A 20908-nucleotide genomic window follows, 5' to 3' on the forward strand; every position below is an offset into this window, starting at 1 on the left:
AACCAGGTGCCTTTGAGGTCAGACATCTGTGGGATCTGCCTCTCCCTCCTCCTCTCCCCCACCCCCAACAGGTGGGCGGAGGTTGAGTGGATGAGCATTGTGGCTCTACATGACCTGCAAAATATTTTTAGGTGAGAGATGAGGAGTTAATTCCACTTGCTGGACATCCCCCACCCTGTCCCCTTTATGCTGCCTGTGACTTCCAGTGCCGGTACCAGCTGGAGGCATGGGTGTTCCAATCACTACACATGAGATCACCAGTTGTCTGAGCAAAGAGAAAGAGGCAATGGGGATGTAGTCAGAGGCCTGGCCAGGGCCAAAAGCTGTTTCTGGGGAACCAAGGGCCAGTGGCTTATCAGGGAAGATGAAGGGGTGACACTAGGACTAGCCTACAGTTGCTTGACTTAGGAAAAAAAAGGGGGGGGGAGAGAAATCCAGTCAAATTTGAATTTAAGATAAACCAGAAATAATTTGTTAGCATAAGTCATTCTCCATCCAATATTTGAGATATTCTTGCACTGAGAAGATAGACATATTCATTATTTTTAAGACTGAAAGTCAAGGTAACCAGGCAGACATTCTGCATTTTATCTGGCAAAACCAGCCCCCTCCAGACAGTTTTCCTCCCTGCACCCACCCCCACCACCGGGACCCCCTACAAGAGACACTCACTGTGAGCTTTCACTTCTGCTTCCTCAATACCCCAGAGCCCAAAGGGAGAACCCCTACCTCCCCTCACCCACCCACAGCCAGGACCCAAGGCCAGACACAGGCTTGTCTGCTCCCCTGCCCACCCCCAGAGGTGTCTGGGGAAGGACCAGTACCACATGACCAAAGATCAGGCAGACACCCTACGTATCCCCAAAGATAGAATGGACAAATATGCAAGGTGAGTGGGGAGAGGAGAGAATAGGAAAGAAAGTCCCCATTGCCTCAGAATCACAATTCACGACATGCATCAGTCCCCAGGGCTCAGCTTCCGCCTTCACTTCCTCTCCTCTCCCAGCCATGGTCAGTCACTGAGCAATGAGGTGGTGAACACAACTTAGCAGGTCCAAACACCTCCTAAGGCTGAGATGCTGCTGCTGTCACTACTGCTGTCTTTGCTGTTGAGTGGTGAGTGGTCCCTTGCCAGTGGGGACCGAGGTTGGGGTTAGGGCTATGTTGTAGGTTGAGCCTCTGTCTCTCCACAGGGTCCCAGGCGTTCTTCCAGCTGCAGGTGCAGAAGTTGGTGACGGTGCAGGAGGGCCTGTGTGTTCTTGTGCCCTGTTCCTTCTCCTACCCAAGCATCCTAGATGGGGACTCTTTCCCAGTTTATGGCTACTGGTTTGAAGATGGGACCAACACGAACACTGGGATTCCAGTGGCCACCAATAACCCAGCTCGACCCCTACAAAGCAGAACCCAGGAGCGATTCCAGCTTGTGGGAGACCTCCACAAGAAGAACTGCTCCTTGCTGATCAGAGCTGCACAGAGAGAGGATGAGGCAAGATATTTCTTCCGTGTGGAGAAGGGAACCATCATGAAGTATAATTTCAAGGACAAGTTCTGGCTGAAAGTGACAGGTATGGGATGTGGTAGGAACATTTACCCCTCAGGCTGGGGAGGAACCCCAGGGGCTGAGCAGGGTGGGCTTTCGTGAACAGCTGCTGGAGTACAAGGATTGGGTCCCTCTCCCCAAGCCTTGACTCAGAAGCCAGATGTCTTCATTCCCAAGACCCTGGAGTCCGGGCAGAAGGTGACAATCTTCTGTGTGTTTACCTGGACCTTCAAGCAATGCCCAGTCCCTTCTATCTCCTGGTCGGGGGCTGCACTCTCCTCCCAAGAAACCACACCACAAACCTCCTACTACTCAGTGCTTAGCCTCACGCCAGGTCCTCAGGACCATGACACGGAGCTCACCTGTCAAGTGGACTTCTCCAGAAAGGATTTGAGCATGAAGAGGACTGTCCGACTGAGTGTGGCTTGTGAGTGTGCCATGGCACTTTGGGGAGGGTTGGCAGAGAGGAAGGCACAGCATCCTGGGTGGTGGGTGCCATGCTACGTGGTCACTTGCTCTCTCCATCGTGGCCACACTTTCTTTTCCCTGAGGGAGTTCTTGTTGTGAGGAGTAGAACACTCCCCCTAAAGTCAGCTCACATGTTCTTACAGATGCCCCCAAAGACCTCATTATCACCATTTTCCGTGACAATGTGCCAGGTACTGGGGGCCTATTGGGTGGAGCTGGCCCAGTTCTTTTTGGGAAATGAAAGGGGGAGGGAGCAAGGTGAAGGGGATGAGCATGTTCTGCAACCATTCTCTCACCTGTACTTCTCTCTCTCTCTCTCTCTCTTTCTCTGTGTATCTCTGTCTCTCTTGCCCTCTCTTTTGTCTCTTTGTCTCTCTTTTTCGCTGTCTCTTATCTCTGTCTCTCTGTCTCCTTCTGTCTTTGCCTCTTTTCTCTCTCTCTCTTCTCTCTCTCTCTCTCTCTCTCTCTCTGTGTGTGTGTGTGTGTGTCTCCCTAGTCCTAGAGTCCCAAGGAAACGTTACATTTCTGGAAGCCCAGAAAGGCCAGGTCCTGCAGCTGCTGTGCACAGCTGAGGGCCAGCCACCCGTCACACTGAGCTGGGCCCTGGAGAACCGAGTCCTCTCTAGGTCCCATCCCACAGGCTCCAGAACCCTGGGGCTGGAGCTGCCTGGGGTGAAGCCTGGGGATGCGGGGCACTACACCTGCCGAGCAGAGAACAGGCTGGGCTCCCAGGACCGCACCCTGGACCTCTCTGTGCAGTGTGAGTGGGACCGAGCCCCGGTTCCAGGAGTGGAGCAGGGGAAGGGGACAGGGGACACTACAGGGTTCCAGAGCTACAAGGGGACAGGGAACCAACCCCAGGCTCCAGGGACCAGGCTTCTAACCTGCCTAGCCTGTTGGATGGTTTGGATTGGGGACCCAGTGAGAGATTTGTCCCCTCCCACCACCTCAGCCTTCCACCAGATTCAGCGGCCTGTCTAGAGTTGGTCCTCTGTCTCCATCACAGATCCTCCAGAGGAGCTGACAGTGACAGTCTCCCAAGCAAACAGGACAGGTAGGAAGGGGACAGAGCAAGCAGGGACTCACAATCCCTGTTGGGGTCCAGGTGATGGAGCTGTGTGTTGATTCTCTCTCTTCCCTTCCCTAGAGCTGGAAATCCTCAGAAATGGCTCATCCCTCCCTGTCCTGCAAGGCCAAAGCCTGCGCCTGGTCTGTGTCACCCACAGCAACCCTCCAGCCAGGCTAAGCTGGGTCCAGGGGACAAAGACCCTGAGCCTCTCCAGGTCCTCAGACCCGGGGGTCCTGGAGCTGCCCGTGGTCCAGGAAGAGCATGAAGGAGACCTCACCTGCCAGGCGCAGAACCTGCTGGGCACCCAGCATTTCTCTCTGAGCCTCTCTGTGCACTGTGAGTGGATGAGGGGACACCTGGGGCCTGGGACAAGGGGACACCTGCTGATCCTCTCTTTCCTCCCCACAGACCCACCCCAACTGCTGGGCCCTTTCTGCTCCTGGGGGGCTGAGGGTCTGACCTGCAGCTGCTCCTCCCGAGCCTGGCCACCCCCCTCCCTGCGCTGGTGGATGGGGGAGGCTTTGCTGGATGGTGACAGCAGCAATGCCTCCTTCACGGTCACCTCCAGCTCAGCGGGGACCTGGGCCAACAGCTCCCTGAGCCTCCATGGGGGGCTCAGCTCTGGCCTCAGGCTCAGCTGTGAGGCCTGGAATGTCCACAGGGTCCAGAGAGCCACTGTCCTGCTGCTGCCAGGTCAGAGGCCCTGGGGGGCCCAGGCTTAGGAGGAAGGAGGTGGATATAGGGGAAGATGAGGGGCAGGGGGTGTGGAAGGTGGGCTGGGAAAGGGGTGAGTAGGGTGGCTGGAGTCCCTACTGTTTGTCTGAGGAATGAAGAACAGGAGAGACATGGGGAAACCTGGCACCTGGCCGAGGATGTGAGCATGTTTCCCTACAAGGAAACAGAAAACAGTTGAAGGCACTTAATGTGCAGTGATAAAACCTACTCACCTGTCCCTCTCCGTGTACAGATAATGGCTCCATCTCCATAGCATTCTCCAAAGGAGCATTTCTGGGAATCGGTGTCACAACTCTGCTTTCCCTCTGCCTCGTGGCCATCATGTGAGCTGGGAGGAGCAGCCATGGGGAGAGGGGTGTGAAGTCTGGGGAAAGGGCAGGTGCAGCAATGCATCCAACATGGGGCTCATTCCCATAGCGTGAGGATGCTGAGGAAGAAACAGACCCAGGCAGGGACGCCGAGAACCAAGATCTCACGGGGCAGCACCATCTTGGATTACGTTAACGTGGTCCCTAAGGCTGGTTCCCCGGTGAGTGGCTGGCCATGCTACCAGTTCTTTCTGTTGTCTAAATCAAGCATCACTTCTCCTACCTGCTCACACCCCTTCCCTATCCTGTCCCTACCTTTGCTTCAGAGACATCAAGGTGGAAAAAGCATCAAATGCTGGATTCAAATCCTAGCTCCATCTGAGCCTTCATTTCTTTCTTTGTTGCGTTGGCAAGTTGTTTGAGGATTAGAAATGAAGCTTGAGGTATATTCTTTATTTATCTTATCCTAGCTTCATTTATTTATTTTGGCAGTGCTGGGGATGGAACCCAGGGCTTGCACATGAAGTACTCTGCGACAGAGCTTCATCCCAGCCCTTCTCCCTGGTTTGCAGGTGGCTGTCTCCTCCATGTCTGATCTCTCTTTTTGTGAAGGTATAAGTGATACTGGACTAGGGCCCAACCATATGGCCTTACTTTATCTTAATTACCTCTTTAAAGTCTCAACCTCAGCTCAGCCCACAACACTAGCCCCGTGATAGATAAAGCCAATGTCAACATCCTCGTCTGTGTATTGTACCACAGTTAAGATGTGATCACAGGGAAAACAGGGTGATCGGCAGGCAGGACCTCTCTGTACTATTTTCATGACTTCCTATGACTATAATCATTCCAAGATAGGAAGTTAAAGAAAACTATAAATCATAAATCTCTCTTTCCCGCTAAAACCTCCAGTGACTTCCCATGACACTTTGAGTAAATCCAAAGCCCTCATCTCCCTGACCTCTCTGTCACCTCTCCACTCAGACTCATCTGCTTATCCACACCAGCCATCTTGCTCTTCCTCAAACACACAACCCAGGGCCGGGTCCCGGTGGCTCACACCTGTAATCCCAGCTACTCAAAAGGCAGAGATCAGGAGGATCGAGGTTCGAAGCCAGCTCTGGGCAAATAGTTTCAGAGAACCTATCTCAAAAAAACCCAGCACAAAACAGGGCTGGCAAAGTAGCTCAAGTGGTAGAGTGCCTGCCTAGCAAGTGTGAGGCCCTGAGCTCAAACCCTAGCACTGCAGCCACACATCCAACCCTTTTTTAGCTTGAGTTGTTTTTTGAATAGGGTCTCGTGTTTATGCCGCCCACGTCGACCTGGAAATCTATTTTCGCTTCTCACATAGCTGGGATGACAGGAACACGCCACTGAGCCCAGCTTTTTATTGGTTGAGATGGGATCTTATGAGCTTTCCCTTCCCCCACCCCATCCCCAAGACCCTTCCCAATCTCTGCCTCTGAAATAGCCAGGATTTCATGCTGAGCCGCCATACCTGCCTTCATGTTCTTTGCCTAAGAATCATCACTTTGGGCTACAGGTGTGGCTCAAGTGGGAGAGCGTTTGCCTTGCAGGCAGAAGGCTCTGAGTTCAAATCCCAGCACTGCCAAACAAACAAAGCAAGAATCATCTCCTTATAGAGAGCTGAATGTCCTGTTCATTTATTACTTGTTTATTTTGGGAGATTTTGAGACAGGATCTTGCTATGTAGCCCAGGCTGTCTTCAAATTTGACAGTCTTCCTACCTCAGCCTCTCAAATGCTGGGATTAGTGACATGCATCACCATGCTTAGCCCTCCACTTACTTATATTTTATCTTTTCTTGCACACATCATAGTTATACATACTTATAGGACACAATGTGTGACCTCATGCACTGATCAAATCTGGGTAATGCGCACATGCTTCACCTCAAACATTCATTGTCTGTTTGTGGTAAGGTGATTTAAATAATTCCTCTTGTAGTCAGGCTCACGCATATAATTCTAGCTACTTGGGAGACAGAGATCAGGAGGATTGTGGGTCGAAGCCAGCCCCAGGGAAATAGTTCATGAGACCCTATCTTGAAAAAAAAATTCACAAAAAAGGGCTGGCGGAGTGGCTCAAGTGGTAAGAGCACCTGCCTAGCAAGGGCTAGGCCCTGAGTTCAAACTCCAGTACTGCAAAAAAAAAAATCCCTCTTCTATTTTGAAATACACATTGCGTTCTCATTAACTACAATCACCCTACCGTGTAATAGAACATGAGAATTTATTTCTCTCTTCTACTTGTAACCCACTAACATCCGGTCTTCTCCTGCCCTCTCCACTCCCTGGTAACCACTGTCAAATTCCTTCTATGAAAACATTTTTTAGGTTCCACATATAAGTGAGATTGTGTGGCATTTGTCCTTCTGTGCTTGGCTTATTTCGCTGTACAATAATATTCTCCAGTTCCACTGAGGCTGTCACATGTCTTCCTTTTTATGACTGAATAATGTTCCATTGTGTGGACGTACCACACTTTCTTTATCCTCTCATCCATCAGTGGACGATTGGCTACTGTGAATAGTACCGGGAGATAGGGATCCTGGATTCCCTCTTTAAATAGTCATCCCACCTTCCTTTGCACTGTCTTTTTGCCTTGTTTTATTTTCTTTGTGTCATTTACCACTTCCTCATTATATTATATTTTTGCTCATTTATTGTGTGTTCCTGCCCCCAGGATGGGATGCAGGCTTAGTGAGGGCAGGGACTTGATTTTGCTCCCAACTATCACCTGAGTTCCTAAGTCTGGGCCTGGTGCATGGTATGTGTCCAAGAATTTGTTGAGTGAATGAATGATGGATCGTCCTTATTCCCTCAGGCACAGAATCAGAAGGCCAAGCCAAGCAGCCCTCCCCGGACCCCTTCTCCAGGCACTCGCCCTCCAGAATCAAAGAACAGGAAGGACCTACCTCTTGTTTCCCTCCATTACCCAGAGTCCAAACCATCTTCCCCAGCCCTGGACTCCAAGAATAGCTCAGAAGAGCTCCAATACGCTACTCTCAACTTCCTCAGACCCTGGGAGATGCAGAGGCACAAGAAGGCCTGTGAGGAGTATGCTGAAATCATGTTCCAAAGAGGGTCTCCCCAGCTGTAGGACTGAGACCCCAGCAGGGAGGAGATCGGGGCAATAAAGAGGCTCAGAGAACAGAGTGCAAAATCTCTCTCTCTTGAAAAACAATTTCTCCGGGAATGGGCCAACCCATCCCAGACCCAGACATTTGAAACAACAGCTACACTAATCTATCCTACATGGCTTTCTCTGTCTACAGCACTCTGAGAAGAAAGATTTCCTTGTGTCAGACATCAGTGGCTCACACCTATAATCACAGTTACTTGGGAGGCTGAGATCAGGAGGATCTTGATTCAAGGCCAGCCTGGGCAAATAGTTCATGACCCCATCTCCAAAATAACCAGAGATAAACAGATTGGAGGGGTGGCTCAAGCGGTAGAGCTCCTGCTTTGCAAGTGTGAAGCCCTGAGTTCAAACCCTGGTCCCACCAAAAAAAGAAAAAATCTTCCTTATACACACTTAGGTCCCATCCTAGCTGAGCATGCCTCTTAAAGGTGTGTGGGGGGGGCGCTTTTAAAGATGACTGCTATTGTTCGAATATGGTTTCAGGTGTTCCTCAAAGGCCCATGCAGGAAGTATGGTCCCGGTGTTGTGGTGGTGGGACCTTTAGGAGGTGAGGCCCAGTGGAAGGTGGCAGTCATGGGGGCAGTGCCTGGGAAGGGATCAATACTGGCCCCACAGGGTGGTTTACTTCTCAAGAGAAGGGCTTGCAAGCTCCCCTGTCTCAACGCTCTTGCTTCCTGTCTTGCCGTGTGGTCTCTGCCTCACACACAACTCCTGCCACATTACCATCCACCATGTTGGGATGGAGTTAGAAGACCCTCACCACTAGAGTCTAGCAGATGCCAGGACCATCCCCTTGGACCTGAAGAACTACTGCACATCATATCGTCAACCAATTGTTGATTGTTATCTCCTTCAATAAAACAGGGCTATGGGGTGACTCAATCAGTGGCACCTGATTGGCAAATGTGCGGCCCTGAGTTCAAATCCCAGGACCATAGAAAAAAACAACGTGTAATATAGTATCCTCATTGTGAAGATGTGTGACATGCAGAGAAGTGAATTCACTTGTGTAAAGTCACGGGAAGGACACCTGTCCAGCATGTGTTTAAGGTGCTGGGTTCAATCCCAGAACTTGAAGTCATCATAATAAATAATAAATGAATAAATAAATAAATAAATAAATGAATAAAGCCACACAAGAGCAATGAGAAAAACTGAGAGCCCTGCCTGGGGGCTGGAGATGTGGCTCAAGCAGGAGAACATCTGCTCAGCAAGTGTGAGGCCCTGAGTTGAAACTTCAGTACCACCAAAAATAAAAAGAAACTGTCATATAGTGTCTTCAGTGAAAAGATGTGTCAGATGCAGAGAAGTGTAAAGCTTGTGTAAAGCCACACAGAAGGGGCAGGGGACACAGGAAGGACACATGGATAAGATGTTGGATTTAATCCCAGAACTAGAGAGAGAGAGAGGTGTACCAGTGGCTCACGCCTATAATCTAAGCTACTTGGAAAACTCAGATTCAGAGGAATGCAGTTTGAGGCCAGCCCAGACAAATAGTTCAAGACCCTATCTCCAAAATAACCAGAGCAAAATGAACTGGAGGTGTGGCTGTAACGGTAGAGCGCCTGCTTTGCAAGTGCAAAGCCCTGAGTTCAAATTCCAGTCCTACCAAAAATAAAATAGGTAAAGGTTTAGAAAGGAACACATCTAGCTTTTTAAAAAGTAATCACTTAGTCCGTGAGGAAGAGCTGGTAGTGGACTTGCTAGTGTTTTCCATGTATACGCAGATGGCGATGTCAGCAATCCATCTCTGTATTGTGTCTTAAGCAAGAGAACAGCGGACAGGTAACATACACTTTGAATCCAGGGCTATTTATCTGCCATTTGGGGGTAGGGTGGTGCTGTAGACAGAACCCAGGACCTTGTGCTCACTAGGCAAGCACTGTACCACTGAGCTACACCCCCACTCCTATTTGTTAAAATTTTTATAACCTTGACTAATGTACATGGCGCACTTACTGTAGCCCGGGAGCGGCTTATCATACGTGCTTATAGGGCCGTAGAAAACCACTTATTACAAAAAGATTTAAGGAGATTTTTGACCAAACACAGGGAAGCCTCCCTTCATCTTACTAGACCCTAAATAACTAGTTCTTTTTATTCTGTTTTTGGATGGACTGAGATTTGAACTCAGGGCTTCATGCTTGAGAGGTAGGTCTCACTCTACTGTTTGAGCCACAACTTCAATCCTTTTTGCTCCAGTCATTTTGAAGATAGGGTCTGGCTTTTTGCCCAGGCCAGCCTATACCACAGTCCTTCTATCAAGCTTCCTGCCATCACTGGGATGGAACCGTGATTCTCCCAATCTCAGTCCCTATGTAGTTTGGGATGACAGGTACAGGCCACTGTGCCTAGCTGTTGTTTGAAATGGGGTCTCATTTTTGCCTGGGCTGGCCTAGAACCAAGATCTTCCCAATTTCAACCTTCCAAGTAACTAGGATTACTGGTGTGAGCCATGGGCACCTGGCTTGGTTCTTTTTGTTTTAAAAGGCAGCAAGAAGTTGGATGTGGTGGTTCACATCTATAATCCCAGCACTGGGGAGGCAGAGACAGGAGGATCAGAAGTTCGAGGCCAGCTTGAACTACATAGTGAATTAGTCCTTCTCTGAAGAAACTGAAAATTGACTCATTTTAAAAACAGGAGAGGTCCAGAAATTTAAGAAACATTTATTAGTGCAGTTCAACAAAACTCCTTAATTTGGCTACCTAAGATAACATTCAATAATAATCAGCTATTTTTTTGCACTGGTTTCATACCCATTCCTGACCAGAATTCTTTATCTGTTTGTGTTCATCGTTCTAAAAAGGAAAGACTAGTACCAGCTCCTGAGTCAAGCCTGGGACTCCTGCGAACACAGGCAGCAGTGCTGAGGAGTCACCCCACACAGCTGGCCTGGGCGGGGCTCCTGGTTCCCCCGGCAGGGAGTGGACAGGGCTGGCCCAAGGACACAGTGGACCAGGCCAAGGAGGCTGAGATCACCCAGCTGTGAAGAGAGCCTAGTGGATCATGATGAAAGATGAGGTGGAGGAGGCTGAGGTAATGCTGCATGGCACTGCTGCCCATCAGAGCGGTAACAGGAAGGCCAGTGCTTACATTAGCAATTTGATGACCAATCTAACATTTACACGAGTCAGCTTGAAGTGCAGAGCAAGGGAGTTTTTTCCTTTTTTTATAGTATTTATTATCACGTATTAGTTGTATTCTGGAGTTTCATCGTGACATTTACGAATATATTTACAATGTATCTTAATTAGATTCACCCTTCTATCATTCTCCTCCATTCCACCTTCTGAGAACAATTTCATCAGGTTTCATTGTTCTTTTTTCATGCAAAGTACATCGACCATATTTACCCTCCTTCACCCTCTCCATTTATCCCTCCCCACTTCACTGGTTCCCACCCTCGGAGAGAACCTGTTTTACCTTCCTGCCCTTCATTTTTTTACATGTACATTGATTGTCGGCGGGGGGCGGGGGGGGGCTGCCTTGCTGTGTCACACGTGGATATGCAATACTTTGATTAGACTAACCCCCCTCTATTACTTACTCTTTCTCTACCACCCACCCCCCCATTACTCACCAGCTTACAGTGCATTTCATCATCCCGTCCTCCCTACACAGAGGCAATGTGTTTCAATGCTGTTTATTCTCTCTCATTTGCTTTTCCTCTCCCGCCTCCCTATGGATCAAACAGATCGGCAAACACAACCACGCAAAACAAATTTTTTTTTTTTTGTGAGACTGGGATTTGAATTCAGGGCTTCACACTTGCAAAGCAGGTGGTCGACAGCTTGAGCCACATCTCCAAGTCCATTTTGCCTTGGTTATTTTGGAGATGGGGTCTTGTGAGCTATTTGCCTGGCCTGGCCTCAACGTGGGATCCTTCTGATCTTGGCCTCCCAAGTAGCTAGGATTACAGGAATGAGTCACCGGTGCCCAGCTCAAAACAACTTTTTATACCAATGATGAGTTAAACCTTCTTGAAGAGGGCATGAGGCAGGAAGATAATGCAAAGTAACTGAAGTCTCCTTGAACTTGGCTAGTATTTATGCTGCCCAGTGCAGACAGGAATTGGCTCTTGCTGGCTATGAATTCTGCATTTCAACTCTAGAAGAGGGAAAGAAATCAGCAGAAGACATTGATGAAGTCCAAATTTATATGCACAGGGCCTCGGTCCTGGCCAGAAAAAATCATCCTGAGCTGCACATTTTGCTGCACAGAGAATAACACACACAAGCAAAAGAGACAGACCAGGAGGTATTGAAGCAAGAGGAACTGAAAAGAGATGAGGTCTGTACACAGAGGCTTCTGCACATTAGGGAAGAATTGCTGAGCTGTTAAGAAAAAGTAGGATGTGCCAGATGTAGTGATGTATGCTTGTAATCCCAGCACTCAGGAGCCCAAAGTAGGGGGAGCAAAAGTTCAAGGGCAGTCTGGGCTACATAGTGAAGCCAGGTCTCAAAAGGAAAGAAGGAAGGAGGGAGGGAGGGAAGGAGGGAGGAAGAGGGAAGAGAAGGGAGGGGGGAGGAAGGAGGGGAAGGGAGGGAGGGATGGGGAGAGAGAGAGGAAGGAAAGAAGGAAGAAAGAAAAAGAAAGAAAGAAAGAAAAACAAAAAGAGAAAAACTCTGTGTTGGCTTCAATGGTACGGAATGTGAACCTCCTGCTGGGCAGTGCTATCTGACTAGCAGTGTCCTTTGCGACCTCAGTCACACAACTGAGTCATCCGTGATCCTCTTTAAATAGATGCCTGGGTTAGCAAAAAACAGCAATCGGTGATTAAGTCAGATGGTTTTATTGAAGGAGCATTTGAATTCAGAGTGTCTTATGTGGCCCATAACTACAAAACCATTCCATTCTGTAGCAATTCAAAGCCAGAGTTCCTAACAGTATCAGTTAATATTTACAGAGTCCCATTAAATGTAACTCAGAGAATATCTGATACAAAGGAGGCATTTCAGTGGAAACAGGAGAGAAGCGTCTCACCACTGGGCTTGACAACAGTTGCCTTGGCTAGACCTCCCGGATTTCAGACCTTGACCTCTGAGCACCTGCCTGGGTGTCTTGGATTCCCAACTCCTGGTGTTTAATAGCTGTCTCCGTTCCTGTTTGGTTTGTTTCAAAAAATACACAAAAGTAAAGGGAAGAATATTGAATCACTGGACCAAAGTAACAGGTTTTTGTTTTGTTTTGTTTTGTTTTCCAGTACTGGGGCTCGAACTCAGGACCTACACCTTGAGCCACTCCGCCAGACCTTTTTTTGTGATTTTTTTTTTTCAAGATAGGGTCTCGTGAACTATTTGCCGAGGCTGGCTTTGAACTGAGATCTTCCTGATCTCTGCCTCCTGAGTAGCTGGGATTACGGACATGAGCCACCAGTGCTGGGAGTCTTTGATCCATTTTGAGTTGATTTTGCACAGCTGAGGCATAGGAATCTAGTTTCAGTCTTCTACATGTGGATATCCAGTTTTCCCAGCCATTTGTTGAAAAGGCTGTCTTATCTCCATTGTATGTTTTGGGCATCTTTATCAAGAATCAGTGGCTAAGGACGCATGGATTTACTTCTGACTTCTCTATTTCCTTCTGTTAGTCTGTGTCTGGTTTTGTGCCAGTGCCATGCTGTTCATGTTACTAGGACTCTGTAGGATGACTGGACGTCACGTTTCTTCATACCTCTTGAGCCACTCTGCCAGCCCTGTTTTGTGTTTGTTATTTTTGAGATGGGGTCTCATAAACTATTTGCCTGATCTGGCTTGGTACCACGATCTTCCTGATTTCTGCCTCCTGAGCAGCTAGGATTTACAGGTGCGAGCCACCAACGCCTGGCACATTCCAGGTTTTTATATGCATATGTAGACTTTTTAATTTTTTTATCAAAAGTTAAATCATCCTCTATTACTTATGATCAGCTTGTTTCATATATGTTTTTCCTTGTGCCATTAAATAATTACCCCATAATAAATAAATAAATATACGCTCAGTAATATGATCAAAGTACATTATATACATGTATGGAAATGCCAGAATGAACGTCATTATTTTGCACAATTGACATACACTAATAAAAAGTGAATGGAGAAGAAGAATTGCCTTAGCGGTAACTTAGACCTGATGCAGAAAAGAGCCCTACAAGTATAATTTTTTTTGGTGGCACTGGGGTTTGAACTCAGGGCTTCACGCTTGCAAATCAGGCACTCTGTTGCTTGAGACACACTTCCAGTCCATTTTGCTCTGGTTATTTTGGAGATGGGGATCTCACGCACTGTTTGCCTCGGCTGGCCTCGAACCACAATTCTCCTGACCTCAGCCTCCCCACACACAAGTATAGACTTTTAAACTCCCAGTAATTCTGATGTGTGCCATTGGTATAATAGAACCACTGATCTGAATCCTATTTAGCCTTTTTTGTTTGTTTGTTTGTTTTGTTTTGTTTTGTTGGGCCTGGGGCTTGAACTCAGGGCTTTACACTTGCTAGGCAGGTGCTCTACCACTTGAGCCACTCCTCCAGTCCTATCCTTTTTTTTTTGAAATATTTTTTGGCAGTACTGGGGTTTGAGCTCAGGGACTTATGCTTGCTAAGCCCTCCCCTTGAGCCACACCCCAGCCATTTTTGCTTTCGTTATTTTTTGAATAGGGTCTCGAGTTTAAGCCCAGGCTGACCTGGACCATGATCCTCTATTTATGTTTCTTGAGTAGCTGGGATGGCAGGTGCATGCCACCGTGCCCAGATCTTATCGGTTGAGTTGGGGTCTTGTGAACTTTTTGCCTAAGCGTCTCTGCCTCCTGAGTAGGTGAGATTACAGGTGTGAACCACCACACTTGCCCTTGGTCCTGGCTTTTGATTTGGGGGTCTCAACATGGTCATCTGTGCCGTGGGAACCGATGAGATTCTTTTGTAGCCCTGGGAGAAGGGATCTGGTCAGACAACTGAACAGACAAAATGAATAGACTGCTGTGTTGAAAGAGCTTCATCCCACTGTGAGCTGGTGAGGAGGCTCCAGAGAGGAGGTCTCCAAAAAGAAGGAAGCCTTCTCCTAGCCCTTCAGTATCAAGTTCATGATGCTGAAAGAAAGAATTTTAGGACATGTAGAGGTAGAGACCAAAAAAGGTTAGTAGTGAAGCAAAGGAAGGAAGGATGACACACACCCAGACATGGGTGCAGGCGCATCTGATAACAGGTGCGTTGAGTGCTCTGACAGTGGGTATTTATGATGAAAAAGTGATTGGGAGTTTGACCCTACTCTACCCTAGGCTGGGTCCTCCCCTTTGATCTGGTATTTAGTATTCTCAATTGGGCCCAGAGGTTTCAAGGTTGATCTTTCTAAATTTGGGGGCATAATGACAAAGAAGCCTAAGCATCCCTTTAAACAAAGGATCAATTCTGCCAGATACTCGCTTTAAGATGGCTCTCCAATGCTTGTAATCCTAGCTACTTGAGAGGCTGAGATTGGGAGGATCTTAGTTCGAGGCCAGCCTGGGCAAATACTTTGAGAGACCTCCATCTCCAAAATAACCAGAGCAAAATGGACTGGAGATGTAGCTCAAGTGATAGTGCACTTGCTTTGCGAGCGGGAAGCCCTGAGTTCAAATCCCAGTGCCACTGAAAATAAAGACCTCCTCTGATTCAGAAGGGTAGAGATCACCAAGATCCAAATCTTCCATTTGCTAAAAAGAACTTCCAATATCCTCAGCTTGTAGCAGTCACTGACTAACCCACTTCAGCCACAGCTGCAGTTGTCATTGGAGATGGAGGCAGCTTGGAAGAGAGAGGTCAAAGAAAAGGGAACTGTGTGCTGGCTGTGTCCTCTGCACTGTTTGACTCTTCCTCCAGTCACCCTTAGGGGCCTTTGTGTGGTAGCTCCTGAGCAGTTAATGTCATGGGGACAGGGGTGGCAGGAGTGGCAGGGGTGGCATCTGGGGATTGTTTTGTTTCCTAGCTGTGCCAGAGCCTCTGGCTACTGAACAAAATAAAAAACTGAATTGGCTACAAGGACTGAAGTCAATCATCAGAAGCCAGGATGCACGAAGTAATAGAATTATGGGGTCATCCAGAACGATTGCCTCATTTTATAGAAGGGACTTAGAGCAGGCAAGGTCTTACTTAGGTGTCATGAAGCTAAACAGCCAGGTTGGGGTTGAAACTGAGAGAGCCCCTGTAGTACATGAGCTCAACAGGTGACAAAGCTTAGAGGAGAGTGGGTACAGGAAGAAATGGGCTAAGCTATCTGCAAGCTATACAAAAGATAAGAGACTCTGTGTCTCTCCTAAATCCTGCCATGACAGCAATCCTTGAACCTGTATTTGACCTTGGAAGTTACAACATTGTGTTGCTAGAGCAACAGCTTTGGCAAGTGGCAATGAATTTGAAATGTGTGTATTAAGGTCCTGACTTCTGTAGTAATGGCTTGGGACTTGGAGGGAGGGAAGGCATTGTGACCCAGCACTCTTGGACAAAGGCATTGTTGTATAAACGGGGAAAAAAAATCCTCCACAAGGCTTGTACTTGGGCTTTGCTAAAAACTCTCTTTAATCAGTTAATCAGAGAGTATAAATATAAAACAGCACTGTTTTGCTAATCACTGATCCAGTTGTGCTCTGTGATTTTGTTTTCTTTTGGTCCTAAGGATGGAACTTGTACATTCTAGGCAAGTGCTCTACCATTGAGCTAACCCTCAAACTGAAGTGTGCTCTCTTAAAACTTTCTTTTACTATGTGTCTCACGGTGATTCAGATCTATAATCCCAGTTACTCAGGAGGCAGTGACTGGGAGGATCAGGGTTTGAGGCCAGCCCTGGCAAAAAGTTATCAAGACATACTAGTTAACCGGGTATGATGACACATGCCTAGGATTCCAGCCATGGAGGATCCACAGGAGGATCACTGGCCAGCCAGGCCCTGAATAAAAAAAAAATGCAAGACCCTATATGAAAAATAACCAATGTAAAAAGGCCTGGGGATGTGGCTCAAGTGGTAGAGCACCTGCCCGGCAAGCATGAGGAGCTGATTTCAAACTCTAGTACTAAAAAAAAAAAAAAACAATTTTTCTCATCCTTTAACAATGTCTTAGACATTATATAACTCCAGTAAATTCTGATTATTACAGTTCAGCCTGGTCTTAAATCTTAATTTCAAACTCAATTCAAATTGCATTACCTCCTCTCCCTGCCCAAGAACATAGTCAAGCTGGCACCTGACCCTAGGAGAAGAGGAAGACCAGTCGGTTCTAAGACAAGTTGTTTTTTGTTGTTGTTGTTTTGATTCATCTTTTGGCAGCACTGGGGTTTGAATTCAGAGCCTCAAACTTGCTAGGCAGGCGCTCTTACTGCCTCAGTCACTCCGCCAGCCAGTTTTTTTGTTTATTGTTTTGTTTGCTTCCTCATTTCCACTTCATGGTCTTGTTTCTGAAAATATTTGGACCTAAAGGAAGGATAGCTAGTGGGACAAATGACTCTTGACCTAGCTGGCCATAGATGTGGCCTCTGTAGCCTGAAATTGCTTCTCTGGCTAATGGAGGCTGGCCCTCTGGTAGGGTGGGTGTCCAAAATCTGCCTCTCTCTTAAAGCAAAAGTATGAGGACTTGGGTGGCCACAGTGAAACTTTCTCAATTCCTCTGTCTTTTGACAAGACAGTTGAGGTCCCCACCTTCTCCTATTCCACCACTGGCAGATAACACATGGCTTCTTGCTGCCTTTGGGGTGCGATGCTATGTAGACAGCTGAAGCTTATCTACCTCCATGTGCCCACTGGACCCTTGGTTGTTCTTCAAATGTTGGTGACAGTATTTGGAGGTGGTGCTCTTGGAAGGTGAGTAGGTCATGAGGATAGAGCCTACATTAATGGGATTAGTACCCTTATAAAGGAGACCCCAGAGAGCTTGTCCCTTCCACCACGTGAGACACCATCTATGAGCAGACACTGAAACTGACAGCATGGACTTTCCAGCCTCCAGAACTGTGAGAAATAAATCACTTTCATTTATAAGTTACCCAGTTCCCAGGGCTCTGTTATAGCCACACAAATGCACTGAACTAGTCTCTGAAGCAGGGAACCATGAAGATAGACAATTTATTCCACTTTCAGGAGACCTGAAAAGAAAGAACATGGGCCCTGTCACAATGCACTTGGGAGGGACAGAGATGACAGACTCTCCTCCACTGGAGATTCCTGAACCTATGGAACGGCCTCCACCTCGAGAGGGCACCACCATAATTTCTCTTCTCCCAGACATCACTATCTTGACACCCCAGAAAAAATTCAACTTGTCCAAACCCATCTGCATTATCCTCCCATTCTCTCCTAAATGCACTCCCCTCCCTTTACCTTCTTGATCCTGGCTCACCACACCCCCAGATACCCAGGCTCAGAATCTGAGAGACAATTTTGACTAGTCCCTCACTCCTTACATCAACAACCCGTCATCCATATTCCCTGCCGGGATCACAGAGGTCCTTGACCCGAAAGGACTCGGCAAGGAATGAACAGGCCAGACACATATCGAGAGGGCCAGAAGGCTGATGACTAACTGGCAAATTTTTTATTTTTGCAACAGGCTTATAAGCAGTACAAAGCAGGAAGTTATGCAATGCAAGAAGAACTTCTAAGCCTGGGACACAATGCCCTCTACCTGAAAAACAATGTCCTCACTCTAAAACTCCATGGTTTCATAAACGAAACTTGGACCCTCGTAATTTCACCTAGTTTCGCCCAGTTTCACATACACAAAACCCGGGCCTGTTTGCCAAGAGCATGTCACCCTGTTCCTGACCTTTCATAAGCAAATATCTTCAGGTCAATGTTTCTTTTCTCCAGACAAAGGGAGCCACTCCGTGTTTCCTCAAAACCTCAGTGAGAGACGTGGTGCACTTGCAATCCCTGACCCTGTCAGGATCCTGTTAAGCCACAACGACCTTGTCAGATTTCCGCTCCTGGCTCCCAACATCTCCCCATATTCATTCTGTCTCTCTCTCTCCCTCCCTCCCTCATTCCCCTTTCCCTCTCCTTCTCTCTCTCCCTCTCCTTCTTTCTCGTTAATATAAGTGCTATTTATTGAAAAGAGCAGAAAAGTTAGATAGAATACAGTGTTCCTAGGGACAGGATGGAACAAAACAAGCAGTGAAAGTCTGTCACTTGCTTAGCATGTACACTTGTTGCCCCAACTGGCCATCTTGTTATTGTGGACATCTTGAAGAAGCAGTCACACTGCATGTAGGCAACTATTTTTTTTTTTCAAAACCCCAAAGTGGCACATTGTGAAAGCCTTCAGTGTACTCCTCCAGGGACTGGGAACTCAAACAGAAAGCTCTGCTCTAGGACATCATAGGTGAGAACCTCTGTGAAGGTGAGTTTCCCCTGCAAACAGGAGAATGGCTGTCCATGGAGCTGTTCAAGTACTGAGGCTTCCTCAGGTGCAACAGAGCCACACCAGTTGCATGTGGAAATCTGTTATCGGGTTTTCATGATGTCCACTTTTCCCCTTTAGTCTCACTGCCCTCCTTGCGTGGGTATTGTTTGTCCCCATAAGATGTATCCATGAACTCCAGGATGCAGATGACATGTGTGAACCTATAAATATCCCAGTAACTGGGAACTATAGCTGACTTGGATGACACAGTGAGGCTCCTTGTGAGCCTTTGAGGACTGCTGTTCTCTCTCAAATGTCAACTAGTGCTGCTTCCTCTACCCTCCCAGCTACCCCTGCTTCTGCCATTCTGTCACTTGGACTGTGTGTAAGTGTGTGTTAAAACACGGATGCTTGTGGGCCATTGGTGGGCTGCTTGATGAGTTCTGTGCTGAGCTCTGTACGTACATGGCCGTGTTCTAACTTCATAATGACTTGAACACAGGATTATCTGCCATCATAGTGGGAAACTGAGGTTAAGGGACTTGCCCAAGGCAACAGCTTTTCAGGGGCAAAGGTAGAAAGGATTTTGAAATATTTTTTTTTGTCAATACTGGGGTTTGAACTCAGGACTTTGCACTTGCTAGGCAGATATTCTACCACTTGAGCCACATCCCAGCCCTGTATTTTGAATGTTTTCACCACCCTGAAATAAATGTTTGAGTAGACATGCTCACCCCGATTTGTACATCATGAAATGTATACATGTATTGAGTGATCACAGAGCACTCCATAAATGTGTACAATTTTTGTGTTAATTTAAAATTTTAAATGATTAAAATAAAATATAAAAACAATGTAAGTTCTGCATTACATTGTAAATGGTACTTAAGCAAGTGGTGAGCTCTCGTTAATGATTTGTGAGCTACAGTGTTTAGGGTTGACCTATGATGGCTGCAACTTGCTTTGAAATACATCAACAAGACAGATCATGGATGGGTGAGGAATGGTTAGGCCAACGTGTGATGATGCAAATTTATTAAAGTGTTAGTTATAGAATCCAGTTAGTGTGTGTACTGTAACATTCCTTCAAGTTTCCTGTGTGTCTGGGAGGTGACTAGGTCGGGAATGAAATTAGTGCCCCAATAAAAGAGGCCCCAGAGATCTGCTTTACCCTTCAGCCCAAGTGCACTGCCCATAAACCAGAAAGAGGACTCCATGGAACCCACCACCACCTTCGCCTGGGACTTCTGAGCCTCCTGAGCTGTGGGAAATTCATTTGCTGTTGAAAAACTACCCAGTTTATGAGGTTTTGTTCCTTTGTTTTTTGAGACAGTCTCATTAAGAAGCCCAGGCTGACCTTGAATTTGTACTCCTCCTGCCTCAGCCTCCCCAGTGCTGGGATCCGAGGCTATTCCAATATGCCTGGCTTGGTATTTTTTATTATTTATTTATTTTGATGGGACTGGGGTTTGAACTCAGGGCTTCATGCTTGCAAAGCAGGCGCTCTACCACTTGGGCCACACCTCCAGTCCATGTTGCTTTGGTTATTTTGGAGATGGAGGTCTTGTGAACTATTTGCCTGGACTGGCCTTGAACTGAGATCCTCCAAATCTCAGCCTCCCAGGGAACTAGGATTACAGGCCTGAGCCACCAAACACCCAGTCTGGCTTGGTACTTTCTAAAAATACCCAGCCTGAGTTGGCTGGAGATCAATCCTTATACTCTGCACTCTGCATGATTCCCCAGGTCCTCTGAAGAGGCTGGGGGCTGGAAAGAAGAGGGATGGGATTAAGAATAGAACTCTCAGAGCAGAGTCCAAATGTGATCCTGCAGGGTGGAGAAGCTGAGAAAGCAGCAGTGAGGTGAGAGCCCCTAGATATGGAGAGAAGCAGAGAAGGGAGGAAAGGATGCCCTCCTGCACCTAGAAAGGGGGGGTGGGAATGGCAATGAGAGGGGCCACTACGAAAGGGGGGGTGGGAATGGCAATGAGAGGGGCCACTACGTGGAGAGGCCCTGTCGCCAACCCTGCACCCGGTTAGATGAGTGGGGAAAGCTTAGGGGGAAAAGCAGGGCCCCAGGGACTCTTATGGGAGCAGGAGCAATTGAGAGGAGGACTTAAGAGAGTCCTTGAGCCCCTTTACAGTGGGAAGACCTGAAGGTCAAATCTTGGAACTCTGATGGTCTAGGGCCCCTCACGGGGCAGGGGAATGAGCCGATCCTAAGCAGTGGATGTAGCAATGGGCCTCCGCAAATGCCCGTTTCCCTTCCAGGTTTTGCTGGGGCT

General features: G+C 47.6%; 1 protein-coding gene across 3 annotated transcripts; it reads left to right on the plus strand.

Annotated features, from left to right (window-relative positions):
• Positions 1-833: 833 nt before the first annotated feature.
• LOC109699186 (sialic acid-binding Ig-like lectin 10) lies at positions 834-8206 on the plus strand. 3 transcript variants are annotated; one of them, XM_074058108.1, is made up of 12 exons: positions 834-1116; positions 1194-1565; positions 1683-1967; positions 2152-2199; positions 2505-2768; positions 3015-3062; positions 3156-3413; positions 3486-3770; positions 4045-4135; positions 4230-4341; positions 4447-4563; positions 6968-7101. In XM_074058108.1, the coding sequence occupies exons 1-11, from the start codon at positions 1077-1079 to the stop codon at positions 4540-4542; spliced, it is 1899 nt and encodes a 632-aa protein (XP_073914209.1). In that variant the 5' UTR covers positions 834-1076; the 3' UTR covers positions 4543-4563; positions 6968-7101. The 3 variants fall into 3 exon arrangements, with proteins under 3 accessions (XP_073914209.1, XP_073914208.1, XP_073914210.1); XM_074058107.1 differs by lacking the exon at positions 4447-4563 and having other exon boundaries at positions 6968-8206; XM_074058109.1 differs by lacking the exons at positions 3486-3770; positions 4447-4563 and having other exon boundaries at positions 837-1116; positions 6968-8205.
• The last annotated feature ends 12702 nt before the right edge of the window (positions 8207-20908 follow it).

The sequence above is a fragment of the Castor canadensis genome, chromosome 16, assembly GCF_047511655.1.
Source record: "Castor canadensis chromosome 16, mCasCan1.hap1v2, whole genome shotgun sequence".
NCBI classification, from domain to species: domain Eukaryota; kingdom Metazoa; phylum Chordata; class Mammalia; order Rodentia; family Castoridae; genus Castor; species Castor canadensis.